Source organism: Dasypus novemcinctus, chromosome 5 (assembly GCF_030445035.2).
Source record: "Dasypus novemcinctus isolate mDasNov1 chromosome 5, mDasNov1.1.hap2, whole genome shotgun sequence".
In the NCBI taxonomy this organism is placed as follows: Eukaryota; Metazoa; Chordata; class Mammalia; order Cingulata; family Dasypodidae; genus Dasypus; species Dasypus novemcinctus.
In genome coordinates this window covers 23,470,023-23,488,470 of record NC_080677.1, presented here as the reverse complement: position 1 = coordinate 23,488,470, position 18,448 = coordinate 23,470,023, and the positions used below count along the sequence as shown (strand labels likewise).

At 39.6% G+C, this 18,448-nt stretch overlaps 1 protein-coding gene across 3 annotated transcripts in view; it reads right to left on the bottom strand.

Moving 5' to 3' along the window:
- Window positions 1–11,257, bottom strand: part of HERPUD2 (HERPUD family member 2) — a 56,696-nt gene extending 45,439 nt beyond the window's left edge. The window contains exons 1-2 of one of the 3 annotated variants that reach the window (XM_004457117.5): window positions 10,897–11,257; window positions 10,283–10,682 (exon numbers count right to left, since the gene is read on the bottom strand). In XM_004457117.5, the coding sequence (XP_004457174.2) occupies window positions 10,283–10,429 (147 nt within the window). In that variant the 5' untranslated portion in view covers window positions 10,430–10,682; window positions 10,897–11,257. The remainder of the gene's footprint in view (window positions 1–10,282; window positions 10,683–10,896) is intronic. The other 2 variants (XM_004457118.5, XM_012524640.4) reach the window with 2 other exon arrangements.
- Between the last annotated feature and the right edge of the window lie 7,191 nt (window positions 11,258–18,448).

The following is an 18,448-nucleotide window of genomic DNA, read 5'->3' as shown; positions in this document are numbered from 1 at the left end:
GAAGTCTCAGATAGGTCCATTTCTCTCCCTTTCCACTGCCATTACCCTAATCCAAACCATCATCTCTTCCCTGGGCTTCTGCAATAACCTCTTAACTGTTCTTTCCACTTTCATTCTACAATCAGCAGATAAAGTGATTTCTTAAAAACATAAATCAATCTTGTCACTCTTTAATGGATTTAATTCTAATTCTATACCATGACCAGACAACCCTGTCTCATCTGGTTTCTGTCTCACTCCAACCTCCTTGGATCCTATTCTTTCCTCCTCACTCATTAGCGAAACTGGCAATTATTAGGATCCTCAAATATGTCAAGCTCTTTCCCCATTCAGACATCCTGTCTACAGTATTCTTTCCCAGCCCCTGCATGGCTGACTCTTAATCATCTTTTAGTTATCAGCTTAAAAATCACCTCCTCAAAAGTCTTTTCTGACTACACTACTTAAAGTAATCCCTTCACAGCACACCTTGTTTATTTCCCTCACAACACAAACCACAATCTATAATTACGTAAACATGTTAATTTCTCTAAGTGGAATATGAGTGTCAAGAACACAGGGTCTGTATCTGTCTTGTTCATCACTACATTCCCAGAGCCTAGCACTACATTCCCAGAGTAAGAGCTGAATGAAAATTTGTGAAATGAAGTGTCAAGTCCAGAACTGGCTGCATACATAAATTTGGAAGACCCAACTTATTTGAAGTTCATTTTATCAGTTATTTTACATGTAATCATTAATAACAGAAATGAAATATTCAGCCTATTAATCACAACACTAATTTAAAACACTTTGCTGGTACTTACGTCACGTGCTTCATTTCTGTACATGATACTGATACTAGCAGATTACTATGAAGGATTAATAACATAGCTAGTATCTTGGTATTAACATTTCTTTATATTAGTGCTTAACATCTAATAAACGGTTTTATCTCTCTATAGCAAGGAATATCAATTTTCAGAAAAGCAGAATACAATAATGTAACAAAATTACAAGGCACCCAATGAAATACATGAAACAAAAACAAGTATTGACGAGGCTATGGAGAAATCCAAACCCTCACACAGTGCTGGTGGGATGTATAATAATGCAGCCTCTGTGGAAAACAGTTTGGCAGTTTAGTTAAACACAGACTTACCCTATAACTGAGAATATAACAAGTTCCACTGCAGGTACATACCCAAGAAAGTTGAAAACCTATGTCCACACAAACTCATACCCAAAAGTACAAAGCAGCAGTATTCATAATAGCCCAAAAGTAGAAACACAAATGTCTATCAAATGATGAGTGCCTACACAAAATGTGGTATATCCATACAATGGAATATTATTCAAAAAAAGGAATGAAGTACAAGCTATAACATGGATGAACCTTGAAAGCATTATGCTAAGATAAAGAAACCTGAAAAAAAAGCCACATATTCTATGATATCATTTATATGTTATATCCAGAACATCCAAATCTATAAAGACAAAAAGTAGATTACTGATTACCAGGAGTTAAGAGGAAGGAGACTGAGGAGTGACTGCTAAGGAATATGGGGTTTATTTTTGGGGTGATAAAAATGTTCTGAAATGGTGATGCTCACACAACTTTGTAAAATACTAAAAACAAACGAGTTGTATACTCTAAAGGGGAAATTTTTATGGTACATGAATTATATTGCAATTGCTACTTTACATTGAATATTCAAATGCTTTCAAATAAGCTGAAGTTCTAAAAAGAAAAGGAATTCTTTTAATTTCACAGTAGTTGGAAAACAGGAAAAAATACATTGTTCATGTCCCTAAATTAGGAAAGAAGGCCTGAAAAATGTTCTATCACTAAAAACTCTTGGGAAACCGATATGGCTCAAGCGATTGGGCTCACATGGTAAGCTAGCCTGAGCAGAGAGCGGGCCCGCGCAGAGTGCTGGCTGGTAAGCTGGCGGGAGCGGAGTGCTGACACAGCAAGATGACACAACAAAAAGAAACACAGAGAAGCAACAGGGAGAGACACAACAGACCAGGGAGCTGAGGTGGCGAAAGCAATTGAGCACCTCTCTCCCACTCCAAAAGGTCCTGGGATTGGTTCCCAGTGCCACCCAGAGAGAAGACAAGCTGATACAGAAGTACGCACATTGAATGGACACAGAGCAAACAATGGAGTGGGGGTGGGGACACAAATAAATCTTTGAAAAACAAACTCTTCAACTTAAAACCAATTAATTTAATTTAAATATCAAGCAAACCAGTTAGATATTAACAACAAACAGCACAATGATCAACTGAATGAATTTTTTTAACTAGTTATTTTGGTATTGGAATCTATGGCATTAGAAAAAGTATAGATTTTGAGATCTCAATTCAAATTCAACATGATTTGTAAAAGGATGCAATTTTATTTGTCCAAACCTGCTTGTAACAACAGTATCTTTAACCCCAACTGAAAAGACCATTTCTGTATTGGTTGGGGAAAGCAAAGTTATTGCTGGTATAACAAACCCCAAGATCTCAATGGCTTAACACAGTAAATTTCAGAAAGAACAGAGCAGAGCAAGAACAGAGCAGGAGCAAGGCAGAGCAGAAAAGAAAAAGGAAGGAAAAGGAAAAGGAAAAGAAAAAAGAAAATTACACAGTACCTTTTAAACAAAACATTCAGAAAACATAGGATTGGCAAATCTAAAATAAAGTACTATTAAACTGTCAATTATAAATTTACACTGATAAGATACTGGCTACACCAGATTAACATATTTATAAACATACTTGACCATTTCTGTTAACAACACTATTCTTCCTCTTGCTCAAGCCAAAAACCTTGGGCTTAACCTTGACTCCTCTTTCCCATACCCTACAATTCAATAGTCAGCAAGTCCTATCAGGTACACCTTCAAAATGATAATCTTCTCATACCTCCACTGCTCCACCCTAAATGAAGCCTGTTGAAATACGGTAGAGAAGAGTTGGACAAATTACCAAATTAGAATGATGGCAGAATTACACCATTCCAAATAAGCAGGTACCCAAAAAAAAGGTCTTGTTACCCATCTAACAGACATTGCTAAGAACCAAAATGAGCATTGCTTACCTGCTAGTAAAATACGGAAAAATAAATCCTAATCTGGGGGAAAGTCTTTTTTTCTTTTAAAATGTTTACATATTCCATTATCTTAAGTATCTGACTCTTTAATGTTTAATTGAATATTCAAAATAAGTAAATATTATACAACCTTAATGCATTTAAAATATTCACGGGAGGCGGACTTTGGATAGGGCGTCCATCTACCACATGGGAGGTCCGTGGTTCAAACCCCGGCCTCCCTGACCTGTGTGGAGCTGGCCCATGCACAGTGCTGATGCGCGCAAGGAGTGCCGTGCCACGCAGGGGTTTCCCCGCGCAGGGGAGCCCCACGCGCAAGGAGTGAGCCCCGTAAGAAGAGCCACCCAGCGCGAAAGAAAGTACAGCCTGCCCAGGAATGGTGCCGCACACATGGAGAGCTGACACAACAAGATGACGCAACAAAAAGAAACACAGATTCCCATGCCACTGACAACAACAGAAGTGGACAAAAACAAGAACACGCAGCAAATGGACACAGAGAACAGACAACTGAGGTGGGGGGGAAGGAGAGAGAATAAATAAATTTTTTTAAAAAATAAATAAAATAAAATATTCACAAGAGTTGACAAATGAGTTTACAAAACCAACAATGCTTTTATATTTCAAAGTCATCTGGTTGGTATGACTGTGTCAAGGACTAAATGGGACTCGCATACATGGCTTAAAAAATCATGTTCTAGTATGCCCAACCATGGTATCATCAAGTCAATTTCACATGCTAATTTAAAAATATCTAGCATGCTAATAGCTCAGTAAAAGTAATCTTCAATTTACAAGTGACTGTAAAGAACTAAAACCCAAGCTCTTTGACACTAGTAAGATTTCAGTACTCATATAGTTCAGTCACAAACGTTAAAAATAGCTTTAAAGAGATGGTTCCCAGGAGGCACACAAAATATAGTTTCTGTAGGAAATAAATTCTGTGAATTTGTACTGGAATACATTTCTCATCCATCTCTCATTAAAGATACCCAATCTAAAGCCTCAGGAAATTTAGAAACACTGTAAAAACAAAAGCCTGGTTTACACAAACTGCCTTTACTCCTTATCTCCGTGCAGTGTCAGTAAATAAAACCAGCATACAGAAGCTTAAAGAATAATGTTTTCTGGAACTCCACAGGGACATTCCCTGTCTAGCTGCTTCCACTCATAGGCCATTCATCAATCAGATGTATATACAATAGAGAATACCAGAATACATGACTGTTATGTTTCATATGATGAACTATCACAGACATGCAAAGCTAAGGCAAAGTCAAGGTGCTTTGAGGTCTTAAGATATTATGATTAGTGGTTAGGGCATCTGTCTACCACATGGGAGGTATACGGTTCAAATCCCGGCCCTCCCTGACCTGTGTGGAGCTGGCCCATGCGCAGTGCTGATGTGCGCAAGGAGTGCCCTGCTATGCAGGGGTGTCCCCCACGTAAGGGAGCCCCACGTACAAGGAGTGCGCCCCATAAGGAGAGCTGCCCAGCACGAAAGAAAGTGCAGCCTGCCCAGGAATGGCGCCACACACACGCAGAGCTGACATAACAAGATGATGCAACAAAAAGAAACACAGATTCCCGTGCTGCTGACAACAACAGAAGCAGAGAAGAACACAAAGCAAATGGACACAGAGAAAAAGACAACTGGGGTGGGGGCGGGAGCAGGGGGGGAGGGAAGGGAAGAGAAATAAATAAAATAAATCTTTAAAAAAAATAAAAATAAAGATATTATGACCCCAAAACTTATTGAGTGGATGTAGTCCAGTGTTTGAGCACCTGCTTTGCATGTAAGGGATCTCAGGTTCAATCCCTAGTACCTACCCCCCAACCAAAAAAAAATAAAAGTACCCAAAACTTCCCTGTAGTTTATCAGAATAAACAGAAATAACTGCACCCAAAGCTGATTAGTGTTAAAGTTATGTTATCCACTCATTAATCAGTAGCCTTTACATGACAAATCATCTAAACAAATACAACTCTTTTTATATTTCAATTGCCTCTTTTCAGTTTGCTAGTATAAAACTGAGTTGGCCAGGTCTCTAAGGGCCGTTTTTCGTATTATATATACAACAACTACATATAATGTGAATAGTAATGGTTAAGGGCGTAGGCTTTCAAGTCAGACCAACATGGGTTCAAATTCTAGTTCCATTACTTACAGTTCTATGGTCTTAGGCAAAAAAATCACTAAGCCTCATCTGTAAAATAGAGCTAATAACAAAACTTGCATCACAGGGTGTCTATGAGGAATAAATGTGATAAAGGATACAAAGTACTTAGTAGAATGCCTAGTATATATGGCAACTACTTATTAAAAAGTGGTTTAAAATCCAAACACCAAATGTGACAATTAAATAAAACCTTTCCAGACAATCAAATCAGTATTTATTTATTACACAAAGGAGTGAAACTTAGCCTCAAAGTTCTAGAAAACTTCTATTTTAAAAAGCATTGATACCTGATCTGGTAAAACATTATCTTCATAGAAGTCTACGGTGGAGTTAAAGTAATGAAACAAACTTCAGTCAGGACTCATTCAATACTTTTAACTTAGTCTGGTTTTCATCAATCTTCACATTCAATTTAATAGTAACCTTTGTTCAAAAAAGGTTTTAAAAATCTGAGCAATATTACCACATGACAGACAACCATTTTTAATTCATTTATTAAAGGCTTATAAAACTAGTTCAAAAATTATTTATGTGTATATATTATAGTCCCTTTATACCAACAGTTTAAGGGGGTTATGCTATTAGATTTTAGAGATGACTTCCTTATTAAGGTAATTAAGAGTTATTACAAAAATGAGAGAAATATAAATCTTGAATTACATCGTTCAAGCTATTTCCACTGGTAATGAAAATAAGACTTCCTTCTGGGTTGTAGTTTGGTTATGGAATGTTATATTCTCAGAATAGAACCTACCAACTGGTTCTCATTCATGCTTCCTTTAATTCTAACAGAATCTCAAAGCAAAGGAACAATCTGAAAAAGCAAGAGGCATTTTGACCCCAAGACTGAAAAAGGGGAAGCCAAGACAAGCAAGCACCAAAAAGGCACACCTTCAAAACTGAATTCAGGGTAAGTCAGGCCCATATAGTTACTATGTGTGTATAAGAACAGATAGTAAGAAAGACGAGATGAGAAAGGTGCCTATTAGACTTTGCCATATTTTTTAAAGTTTTCTCAAGGATAGTCCAGTCTACCTGATACATTAAGGTCAACTATTTTGACATTTACAAATATCAAGTTTTCTTAAAGAATGGATAACATTCTAATAATTATGTCTAAGCTAAGATTAAAGTCTGAGACTCAAGTAAAAGTGGCTTTCTTGACTGGTATCTTCACCCCTGAGAAGCAATTTCCTAAATTCCAGAGTAACTATTTGACACTTCAGATCAATTTCAGGATACAAAAAAACTAAAGTTACAAACTGACAACAAATGTCACTTTAGAATATGACTCTCAATTATCTATATACACTATCAATATTAACTGCTGTCCTTCCCAGTCCCTAAACCAAGTCCTAAACCTATTATCAATACCATTTGAAGTTATAAGTCCGAGAGAGCTCAACTCTATACCCGAAGTTTTGAATGATGACTTTGTAAACATGTTTATAAATATGGCAACTGCTTAACTTCCTAACTGAAAATACCTTGCCATTCAGAGCTCATTAAGGATCTATGATCTTTTTATTTAGCCTATATTAAGTAATATAAGATAAAGCATTTAGATTCGTCAGTGCAACATTAGCTCTGAATAGTTTTTTAAAAAGGAAGCTGTAAGATCCCGACTCATCTTGTCTGCTTAAAATTGTTATCCATTCTCTAAGAAAACTTGAAAAGTCCTGTGAACCTTTTCCTGAAAGAGCGACCTAATCCCCCAATCCCCACTCGAGATGACTCCTCCCGTGCTCCTAAAGCACATAGTACATTCTTCTTGTGTAACACCAGTCACATAATACTGCAATTATTTCCTTTCATATCTGTATCCCCCACTAGAAATGAACTTTATTAAGAGTAAAGGATTTATTATCTTCATGCCTTGCATATGGACATTCAAATGTCAGGTCAATGAAATCCTAGTTAAATAAATAAATAAAGTCCAAGAAAGCATGCTTTGGAGGAAGGGAGAGATTAAATCTATTGTGGGTTTATTGGGGGGGAGGGGGGAGATGAGGGGGGTGAATTTAAAATACCCATGTGGAGATTATTTATGACTAATTTAATCATAATTTGGATTAATCATAATTAATCTCCACATATTGTACACACAACTGCAGAGTTTAGCCAGAATCCTATTAACAGCATGTACACACATGACCTATCTTTGTAAGGATCCTAAAAGGAAAACTTCAAATATCCATTCTTCCCCTCTCACAGTTGCCATTTATTTTCCTAGAAGCCACTGCCACAGGGACCAGGGCTCTCCGCCTACTCCTGACCCATCAGAGACTATTAGGGAAGTCCTGATCAGAGTCATTACATTTCTACTTCTTATGGGGGGCAGGGATGCAACCTGCTCTTACAAGGCAATGGAGCCCTACTCTGCTTCTATGTCCATCCATCTGCACCAAACAGATATGCAAAGAAGAGGCATAAGAAATTATCTTTGTTAAACACCAACCAGCATTTGAAACAAACTCAGAATCACCATTACATAGTCATTGTGGGTAGTCTTGAGAACTAAACTTCCCTTATATTATCATTTATATTGCAACATGTTCTGAGTTCTAAATAACAACCACACAAAATAAACTTGTTGAAGACTACCTATGGCAATATTCTGGGTGCCATTAAGCAGTTGATCTGCTCAACAGTGATACTTCACATCAATTCACATATAATAGGCAGAATGTAAACCTGTCAGATCTAATAACTATACAAAGTTCTCAGTGAAATTCTATAAAAATATATACACAGATACACGCTGTCCCCAGACTTCACCCACTCTCCTTAATCTAGAAATGAACTTTTTTTTTTTTTTTGAGATACAAGGGGCCAGGGATTGAACCCAGGACCTCATATGTGGAAAGCTGATGCTCAACCACTGAACCACAATCAGCTCTCCTGAGATGATTTTCCATCTGCTTGGGTTTTTTTTTTTTTGTTTTTCAGAGGCACTAGGAACTGAACCCAGGACCACTCATGGGAAGTAGGTGCTCAACCACTAGAGCCACATCCGCTCCCCAGAACTTTAGAAATTATTACAACTCACTTGGACTTGCGATAAGAGTAAAGAAGTTAGGTTTGCCACAAGGGCAGGTCATTAAAGGTTGCATATTATTTGGTACAGAACCCAAAAATATCTCCAGTGTGTACAAGAAGCAGGCTAATTGGGAGGGAGGGGCAGAGAGAGGTTTGTAACTCATCTAGTCCTCAAGCAGCTGACTAATATACATGGGCAATGAAGGCGCTGGTGATTAGGGCAGCAGTGGCAAAACTCCTGCCAAAAGCAGGCTTCTGCAGACAGATAAGGGCAAACAAGTTTCACCATCTCACTTCTGATAGTTTTTAAAAGAGAAAAAGTTTTAGAAAAATTATACTCTTGGTCTATCATATTGCAACAAGTCCCTTTTAGTTCAACAGTATAAATAATAAAAAGATTCTCACATGGATAAGGACATACCTTGAGCATCTACTTAGATAAATGCTCAAGAATGCACAGGAGAATGGTGTTCAGGCTATGTTATTAACAGTACTATGGAAATCCAGTAGTTTCAATACTTCTGAAAAGCTGTTTACTTCAAGAAGGTATAACACTAATCAAATTCAATACGAAATCTTTCATAAAGCAGAAATTTTTAAAATAAATTGTTATCCCCTAAGTCAATCTTAACTTGCAAACAAAAGGTCTGAGTAAATGAAGAGTTCCAATTAGTGTGATGCAAGTCCGTAAGTAGTGTGGTGTTTTGTGGGGTTTTTTTTTTCTCTTACTAAATAGATTTTTATCCTGACAAACACAGCTAATGCCAACTAACTGCTGTTTTTCTAAACCTTCTGTTTTTGCAATAACTGACCTATTACTATGGTTAATCTAAAACCTAAAATTAAAGACTAACACTGAAACAGTCTAAGTTGTAATCTTAATATAGATCACATGTCTTCCTTACTTATGTGCCTAAAAAATTTAAGGAGAGCCTAGAAAGCATAGTTGTCTTCCAACAGATCCATGCCACAGGCTCACATATGCCTGATGCTAAAAATATTTCCCATCCAAAAATCTAAGCCTCTTCATTAACTACATGGTTTAGTGATTGTTAAACTCTACATGTACAGAAATTAAAAATTTATACAATGAAAAATGTGAAAGGTTCACTTTCATATACTCTACATTAGATTACACTTCTTTTCTAAATTGCTCCCAGGTCTGTGACTAGTTAATTACCAACTATGTCCTTTCAAATCTGACTTTGGGGACAGATGGAGCTGTACTATTTGTCTGTGTTTTATTTGCTATCTCTGAAATATTCAGATATGATTCAGAACAGAAAACACTGCCATATCGATTTACATATGGCCATATGAAAGGAGTAAAAAGATGCACCAAATGGTGGGGTGGGGGTGGAAGTACAGTTCTCTTCTAAATTAAAGAAATTTCCATTTGTCCTCTACAGGAGAAAAATGAGAGGAGGGCAGGGACTGGAAGAAAGTGAAGCTACAACTTATAACTCTTTGCTTTTTGAAACATATTTACTAATCTTGAAAGTATAACTTTTAAAGGGCTCACGTATTTCCAAGAAACAACTGCTCTTCAATATTGAACAAATTTCTGGGTTATATGGTGAAAATGAAATTTTCACCAAAAAGCAACAAAGGCTTTATTTAATGTGAGTTGTAGTGCTTCTTTTATCTTAAAAAAAAAAAAAAAAAGCTTACATCCTTCTCTCTTAGGTTATAACTTCGTTTAAGTCCAAGGAAATTGGCCCCATTTTCATGCCTGCCAATTCTTAGGTCTCTTGATATTTCTGCACACTCTTACTAATTAACTGAAAGTCACCAGGAAGATATTAATGATGGTTCGGACACTCAAGAGACACATACAACCTCAGAACTCAAGAGGCTTAGCGGTCTCCCAAAAGAAATCTATTTGATTCAAGAGAGGAGGGGATGAGCAGGGGGATGGGGCGGGCACAGCACGGAAAGCTGCTGGCAGGGCAGCTGAACCTAGTTTTTAGACACTTACTGGTTTGCTAGGGTACACGTTGGATAGATGCGATTTTAGTTTCCCCACGGTCCAGTTCAAGAAGCAGCTAATAGTCTGGTCACTGTATTTCTGATTCGGTGCTTTAATGATGAGGGTCACAGGCATCTCCATCCCACTTTGGTCCATGGTGTCCCCAAAGTCGGATAGAGTCGACAGGAGCAGCAGTTAAACCCAAGTGAGTCGAGATGGTTACAGCCTGCGCGACTGGGGTGGGGACGGAAGTGAGCGGGTTCTTAGTATTCCGTGTCCAAGTCTAGTGCATCGGGCGATACGAAGGCCATTGCCGATAACAAGGTTGGACAAACTCGGCGGCGGGGTCTGGGGGCCGGGCCGTGGGTGCAGTTTTCCCCGCCAGGTCCGGGTTCCGCCTGGCTCCGGACTGCGGTGGGAGGCGGGGGAGAGAGAGAGAGAGAGAAAAGACGATGAAAACGGAGGGAGGGAAGAAGGGTTGAGGGCGCCACCGCCCGGGACACCGCCCCGCCCCTGCCACGACCCCCAGCTGAAACGCAACAAGGCCCCTGCGCGACGGCCCGGCGGCGCGGGCCGGAGAAGGCGCCGAGCCACTCACAGCGGCCCCTTCGGGGAAGGGATACCTGAGAGGAGGCCGCAGAGCCGCCGCCACCGCCCTCCGCGCCCGGGCAGGACCCCTGGACACACAGCCCAGCTGGGCGTCCTCCCCGGCAGCCGCTCCCTGATGCTCGGCCGCGGCGGCCACGGTCGGCCCCGAGTCTCGCGAGGTGGCGCGGGTGGAAGTGCGGAAGAAGTTGGCCGAAGGGCGCGGCCGCGGTCTCCACCTGACCCCCGAGCAGGGCCGCCCCGGCGCGGCCGACGCGGCTGCAGGTGACAAGAGGGCGGGGCCGAGAGCCGAGGCGCCGGCGTCGAGCGCGCGGGTTTTGTTGTTGTTGTGAGGAGGGTCTGGGTTCCCTTTAAGCCGGAAGCGCGGGGCGGAAGTGCGTCACGCGAGGCACGCCCCGGCGCGTGGCCCTGCGGGGCCTGCGGCGAGCGGGACGTCCCAGAACGCCCGGGGCAGCGCTGCGGGTTGCTCCGGGTGTCCAAAGCCTGAGAGTTTGTTCGGCCGTCGTCCCGATAGCCAGCGGCATTCGGGCCTAACCCTAGCCTAGTTGGCGCTAGCATTTCTTTGTCTTGACCACATCCTGAAGATTTAGGAAGTATTTCTTCATCCTAAGATTAGTCTCTCCAAAAGTTTCCTACCTGATCCTTAAAATTCCTTGAGCATCGTGCCGTGTCAGCACGTGGCGTGGGGCGGGAGCCGGGGAGAGAGAGAGAGGCTGTGGAGTACTTTGGGCAAAGAGCAAAGGCTTTCTGTTAAACCTGAAGTCTGCCTCTGCTGGCTCGCATGACCTGGCTAACCTTCCTGCGCCTCAGTTTACTTCTCTACATGGGGACGGTAATGCCTCTTTAACTGCACAGCACGCTGATGAGTAAATGAGTATATAGGTAAAGCGTCTGGAACAGTCTGGCGAATGGCTGACTCAAAGGTTAATTTCCATCTCTTTTAATCTTAGAAAACTTGACACGTGTTTACTAAGTACGTGCTGTGTGATCAGCACAATGGGAGATGCAGAAAGTTGAGAGTTTTATTTTGCTGTTTCCTAGCTTAGACGTAGGAACATGAAGGTTGTAATCCACTGCCCAAAACTGACTTATTCTCCATTTCCTGCACGAATTTAGGAGTCAGTACTAACAGTTAAAGTTGCTAGGTATACATTTTCATGGCTCCAAGCCTCCACTTACAGGCCAAGGGAAACAGAACAGGACTTTAAGGAACTGCACTCTTTCCTTCAGAAGTGTTTACACCTATGTCTGGGTTGGGGCCAAGGGGAAATTCTTCTCAAAAGCTAATTCCACTCTAATGTAAGATGTTGATAATAGAGGAAACTATGTCTGTCTGTGTGTGTGTGTCCAGGGGGTCTATGTGGGAATTCTCTATACTAATTCTGTAAACCTAAAACTTCTCTAAAAATAAGTTTTATTGTTACCAAAAAAAAGTTAATTCAGCAGGATCCCTTACACCCTCCCCTCCTCAGCTGGTTCTTTATGGTAGGACATAGTATCTTAGCTGTACCCTCACCTGCTCTTCTGAAACAACTAAGTGAAGTTCCTTTTATTTCCAAGCATGGAATGACTACAGCTTGCTCTGACTCAGGTTTTCTATGGCAGACTTTGCTTGTTGTCTACCCAACATCTATTTTCCCAATACCAGAAATTTAAATTAGTTCCAGCTTAAAATACTTTCTCAGGCTACCTTGCAGATAGGGGCAGCCATTTGACACAGTTATAGCCATTGAGATGAAAGTTGAAGCTAATACCCACAGCTTCCAGGGAAGCTTTAAAAATAGACTCTGCCAACCAGAACTCATTCTTGCTCTACACCTGTTTTCCTGGAAGGAATGTGATGCCTGGAGGTGCAACAGGCGTAGTTCAACTATGAAGCCACAAACAGAAGAATATGGTAGGCAGAGCAGAAAAAGTCAAGAGAAGCGGGTCCTTGATGGATTCATTGTGCCACCATACAAGGGCTAGGCTGTCTATCCTAAGGCTTCTCAGGGTTTTTTAAAACAAATTCATTTAAGCCAGAAAGTCTCCCCCGTCACCACACCCAACCCTGCAGCTCTTGTCATTTATGCTTAACTCAGATTTAAGAGAAATCCTTTTGAGTGGCCATCTCACTTGGCACTATGAAATGTATGTTATCAATTAAACACAGAATGTACATTTTACTGTGATAAGCACCACTTAAAGTAGAGCTTTACTAGCATGGACAAAACTATTTTAAAATACAGTGAACATTCAAGAAATTGAAATATATGAGGATTAGGGTGATAGAACATCAGAGATATAAAAAATGCTTTTTTGTTGTTTTGTGTGTTGTTTTACTTCACAGCTTTCTGAATGAAGCAGTTACCTAAAAATGCTTTTGTTGCTGTCAAATTTGGCCACAATAAAAACAGTATGTAATAATGATCCTACATTTATTAAATTACGTATATATGTGCATAGAACATATGAAAGAGTGGTCCCCAGAATACTGAGTGATTGACTTGGAACTGGGGGTAAGAAAAATGGTTACTATTGAGGAGATGCAAGCTGGCAACAGTTCCTCAGAGGGAGGCTACAATGAGCCCTGAGGTACATATCTAAACCACTGTACACCTTGCAGGTAAAAATTGGAAATGTGAAGGAGCCACTGCACATCTCAGTTACCATCTGTTGCTTAAAGACAGTTTCTAATGAGAATGCTTATGAGTGCAATGCTAATAGATTATAAAGGATTTGTGGTTGTTAATAATGAATCTATTTTTACAATATTAACTATTCACATAATTTTAGTAGCTAGTTCCACAATTCAGGGTGATTTCTGCCCATGGAGTAGCTCTCTTTTAAAAAATATTAAAATTTAAAGAAAATTATTAATAAATAATGAAAATTAATATCCAGTATTTATGGGATGTGCATTTACTTCTAATTGTTCTCTTCTCTGGGGTGGGAAGGAAGCCAACTAGAAGGGCATGTATTGATTCATTCTAGGAGATTCCCATTTCTTTCCAAATTTCAAAAAAAATAAAGTGTGTGATTTTGAGCTTTTCTTGCTGAAATGTGGCATGCCTTCCAGAAAGATAAAATATTTTTATGATGTTGGATAATATAGTTTGGGTTTTTTTCAATAACTCTCTTGGGAGAAAAGACTTTAGTTAAAGTGATGATCTTGCAGCTATAAATTTCAAAGATGATATTAGCCATCTGGCTTCTGATTCTTTCCATTTCCCTTTTCACCATCCTTATCACTTTTTTAAAGATGCTCTGTCACAAGGCAACTAATCAAAACTTAATCAAGTTCATTATTTTTTTTTTAAATGAAATCCTACACATGAAGCTAGGAAAATTAGCTCATTTCAACACTGCACTTTCAAAATTTTAATTGGTTCCAGATGTTTGATTATAAACCATCTTATAGAAAATGGAAGGAAGAAAACCAACACATGCATTAAATGGCAAATGGGGGCTGAGTGTTTTGAGTTATGTGTCATCCAGTGAATTCTCAGAATAGCCCTGCAAGGTAATGAAGACATTGAAGATCAGAAAGGGTAAGTCTCTTGCTCAAAGTAATAGAGCTAATGAGTTCCAAATAGAGTTCATCTGATTCCACCAGAATTCACTCTTTCCACTACACTGCACTTTCTTATTTAAAGATATTTATAGATAACAAGAAATATTCCATAGGAAAAGGCTTTCAGGAACATTATCTTAACAGTCATCTTTTTTTTTTTTTTTTTGCTTTTTTAATATATAATTTTTATTTTAGTAACTTATATACAACTTAAAACTTCCCCCTTCAACCCCATTCAAATATTCAGTTCTGCAAGCTCCTTTCAAAATGCTGTGCTCCCATCACCAAAACTTTTCCATCCCCCCATACAGAAACTCTGCACCCAGGGCTTCCACCCCAGGCCCCAGTAAACTGTATTCTACTCTGACTCTAAGTATTTGCTTATTCCATTTATTTCGTCTAAGTGAAATCATACAATATATGTCTCCTTGTGTCTGGCTACTTTCACTCAACATGTCTTCAGGGTCCACCTTCCACGTTCTCACCTGTATCAGATCTTCATTCCTACCCACAGCTGAATAATATTCCACCATGTGGAAGGACCACATTTTGTTTCTCCATTCATCTGTTGATGGACACTTGGGTTGTTTCCACATTTCAGCTGTTGTGCATAATGCTGTGCAACGATGAACATTGGTTGAGTCCTTTGCTTTCAGTTCTTTTGAGTATATACCTAGTAGTGGGATTGCCAGGTCACATGGTAATTCTGTACTTAACTTTCTGAGGAACCGTCAAACTGTCTTCCACAATAGCTGCACCATTTTACATTCCCACCAACAATGTAAAATTATTTCACTTAAGTGAGATCATACAATATCTGTGTCCTTGTTTCTGACTTCTTTCACTCAACATGATGTCTTCAGGGTCCCTCCACATTATCCACATCCTCTCCAACACTTATTTTGTTTGTTTGTTTTTAAATAAATAGTAGCCATTCTAGTGGGTATGAAATGGTATCTTATTGTGGTTTTGATTTACATTTCCCTGATGGCCGATGAGATTGAACATTCTTTCATGTGTTTTTTTGGCCATTTTTATTTCTTATTTGGGGAAATGTCTAGTTTTTTGCCCATTTGTTGTTAACTTGTCTTTTTGTTGTTGAGTTGTATGGTTTCTTTATATATTCTGGATATTAACCCTTTTTAGATATGTGGTTTCCAAATATTTTCTCCCATTCTGTAAGTTGTATTTTCACTTTCTTGCTAATGTCCTTTCATGCACAGATGTTTTAGATTTTGAAGTCCCACTTATCTGTTTTATCTTTAGTAGCTCATGATTTTGCTGTAAAGTCTAAGAAACCACAGTCTAAAGATGCTTCCCTGTTTTCTTTAAAGAGTTTTATAGATTGGGCTCTTATATTTAGGTCTTTGACTCATGTTGAGGTTAATTTTTGTATGTGGTATGAGGCAGGAGTCCACCTTCATTCTTTTGCCTGTGAATGTCCAGTTCTTCCAGAGCCATTTGTTGAAGAGATGATACTTTCCCCATTGAGTGGACTTGGAGCCCTTGTTGAAAATCAGTTGGCCCTATATGTGATTCCATTGGTCTGTATATCTGTATATGCTGTTTTGATTACTTAGCTTTTGTGATCAATTTTTAAATGGTTAAGGATGAATCCACTTCTTTCTTCCTTCCCAAGATGTTTTTGGCTATTCCGGGGCCCTCACCATTCTGTATAAATTTGATGACTGGCTTTTCCATTTTTGCAAAGAAGGCTGTTGGAATTTTGACAGAGATTGTATTGAATCTGTAAATTATTTTGAGTAGAATTCCATCCGTTAACATGGAATATCCTTCCATTTACTTAGGTGTTCTCTGATTTTTTTTTAACTCTCATATATTAGAATTGAAAACATTCTCCAAAGACAAATACATCTGTGTATTTATTTCCATGTATCTGATGATGGGTTACAAATTGTATTCCAGTTTTCCAAGCAACTATATTTTTTAAATCTTAAAGACTTCAACTATACACAGTAAGTTTCCAACTATTTTAAGTTTATATACTTTACATAGCATACCATTTTTCAATGCTACTTTTCCCCCCTAGCATCAAGTAAAATACATTCCATGAGATTTATTGACATTATTTAGAGTTAGATACAAACTTAATAAGAAACACATCAGATGGAAGGAAACATGACTAGCAGTTGGTCGTTTCTTGGGATCCCACTGGAGCATATCTCTCATGAGCTGAATTGCTTCACTGCTGGCATTTGGAATCAGAGTCTCTAAACTATTGCGGACACACTGGGGTCAGCAGAAGTTCATAGCATTTGAAAGTTGTTAGCCCTCAGTCCAGTTGGTCTTTTTTGGTGTCACCAGCACTTGGCAAAGTTTGACTATTGTGTCAATTTCACTGGCTCCAGGGAAGAGTGGCCACAGAGTGTACACTTCAGCCATGATGCAGCCCATGCCCAGATGTCTATGGGGGAGCTGTAGCTGGTAGAGGACTTCATGGGGACTTGAGGAGCCCTGTACCATCTGGTAGATACATGGCCTATGTATGGAAGTCTAGATCACATTTCTCAGGCCAATCCAAAGTCTACAATTTTCACAAGTTCTGAACCCATGCAGAGGAGGTTCTCGGGTTTTAAGTCCCAATGGAAGAAGCCGTGTTTGTGAATAAATGCCAGGCCTTGCAATATCTGATATGTGATATTCCTTATAGAAGACTCTGGAAACTTTCTTTCTTTAAAGAACTGGTAAAGGTTTTCCTTCATGTAATCAAAGATAAAATAAATGGGATCATTTTCCCTGATAACTTCTTTTAATTTTACAACATTGGCATGGTTGAGTTTCTTTAAAGACATAACCTCCCAAAGGTTCATGCATTCCTCCCAGGAATAAAACTTTCTTTTCATTCTGCAGAATGAAGTGACTGGTCCAGGTGATCTGTAGTGCCCCATTTATTGTGCATTTATTGCCCTGCAAGATGCAAATCACACTACAACACATGGGAGGTCACTGGTTAGGTTCCCCGTGCCTCCTAAAGTAGATAACAAACTGGCGCAATGGGAAAGGGCAAGTTTTTAATAGCAATCAATTCCCCAGACTCAGTGCTCCTTCCCAGCAGGAGGGACCCTTAGTTTCCATCCCCAAGCTGCCTAACGGTTGTGTATCTATTCATGGTGTACCCGCTCAGGCCTGACCCTCAAGGCCAAGACAGCTCAGTACTGCAGCGGAAGCAGGCCTCCCCAGTGTGTAACCAGATTTTTCAATGGCAGCACCAGCACGAGATATTCACCACGTGACTCTTCCCCAAATACATATTTTCAAAGTTCCGTCTTCTGCTGGTGCTACAAGTGCAGCAGCCCACTGGAAACAGGAAATGGGGGTGATCGTTGCTAGGAAAGGCTGAAGGGTCCATGCAGGGACCCCAGGGAGGTCCAGAGAATCACACGGGGCCGCGCGGCGCATGGTAGCACAGCAGGAACACGGCCCTCTCTGATTTCTTTCAGCAATGTTTTGTAGTTTTCTGTATAAAAGTTGGCTTAGATTTATTCCTAGGTATTTGGTTACTTTGGTTGCTATTTTAAGTCATCTATAAATAGGTCGATCTTTCCAGTACCACTGGAATCACTCACCCTCATCTCTGAAGGATGATCAGGCAACCTTTGGCCTAAACCTTTACAGGGAGAGGGAGCACTATAATAATATATAATAACCGCAGTTATTTCAAGTGAGTTGAAATCCACCCTCTTGTATTTTCTGTCATTAGGCCTATATTTCCCTCTTGACCAATCTGAAATACGACTTTTATTCCACATGCCAGCCCTTCAAATAGATAACTATTAACTGCTCTGTACATCTTCTCCAGACTAAACAACTCCAGATCCTTCAAACATCCCTAAGAACAGCTTCCAAAATCCTCAGAATACTAGCTCACCTTTGGACACCCTGGTCTGTAATACTCATAATATGTAGTAACCACAGTGAGTAATTGGTGCAGACATGTTGTGACTAAGCTAATATAGTCTTCATAAAGACACATCTATTAATGCAACGTAAGATTT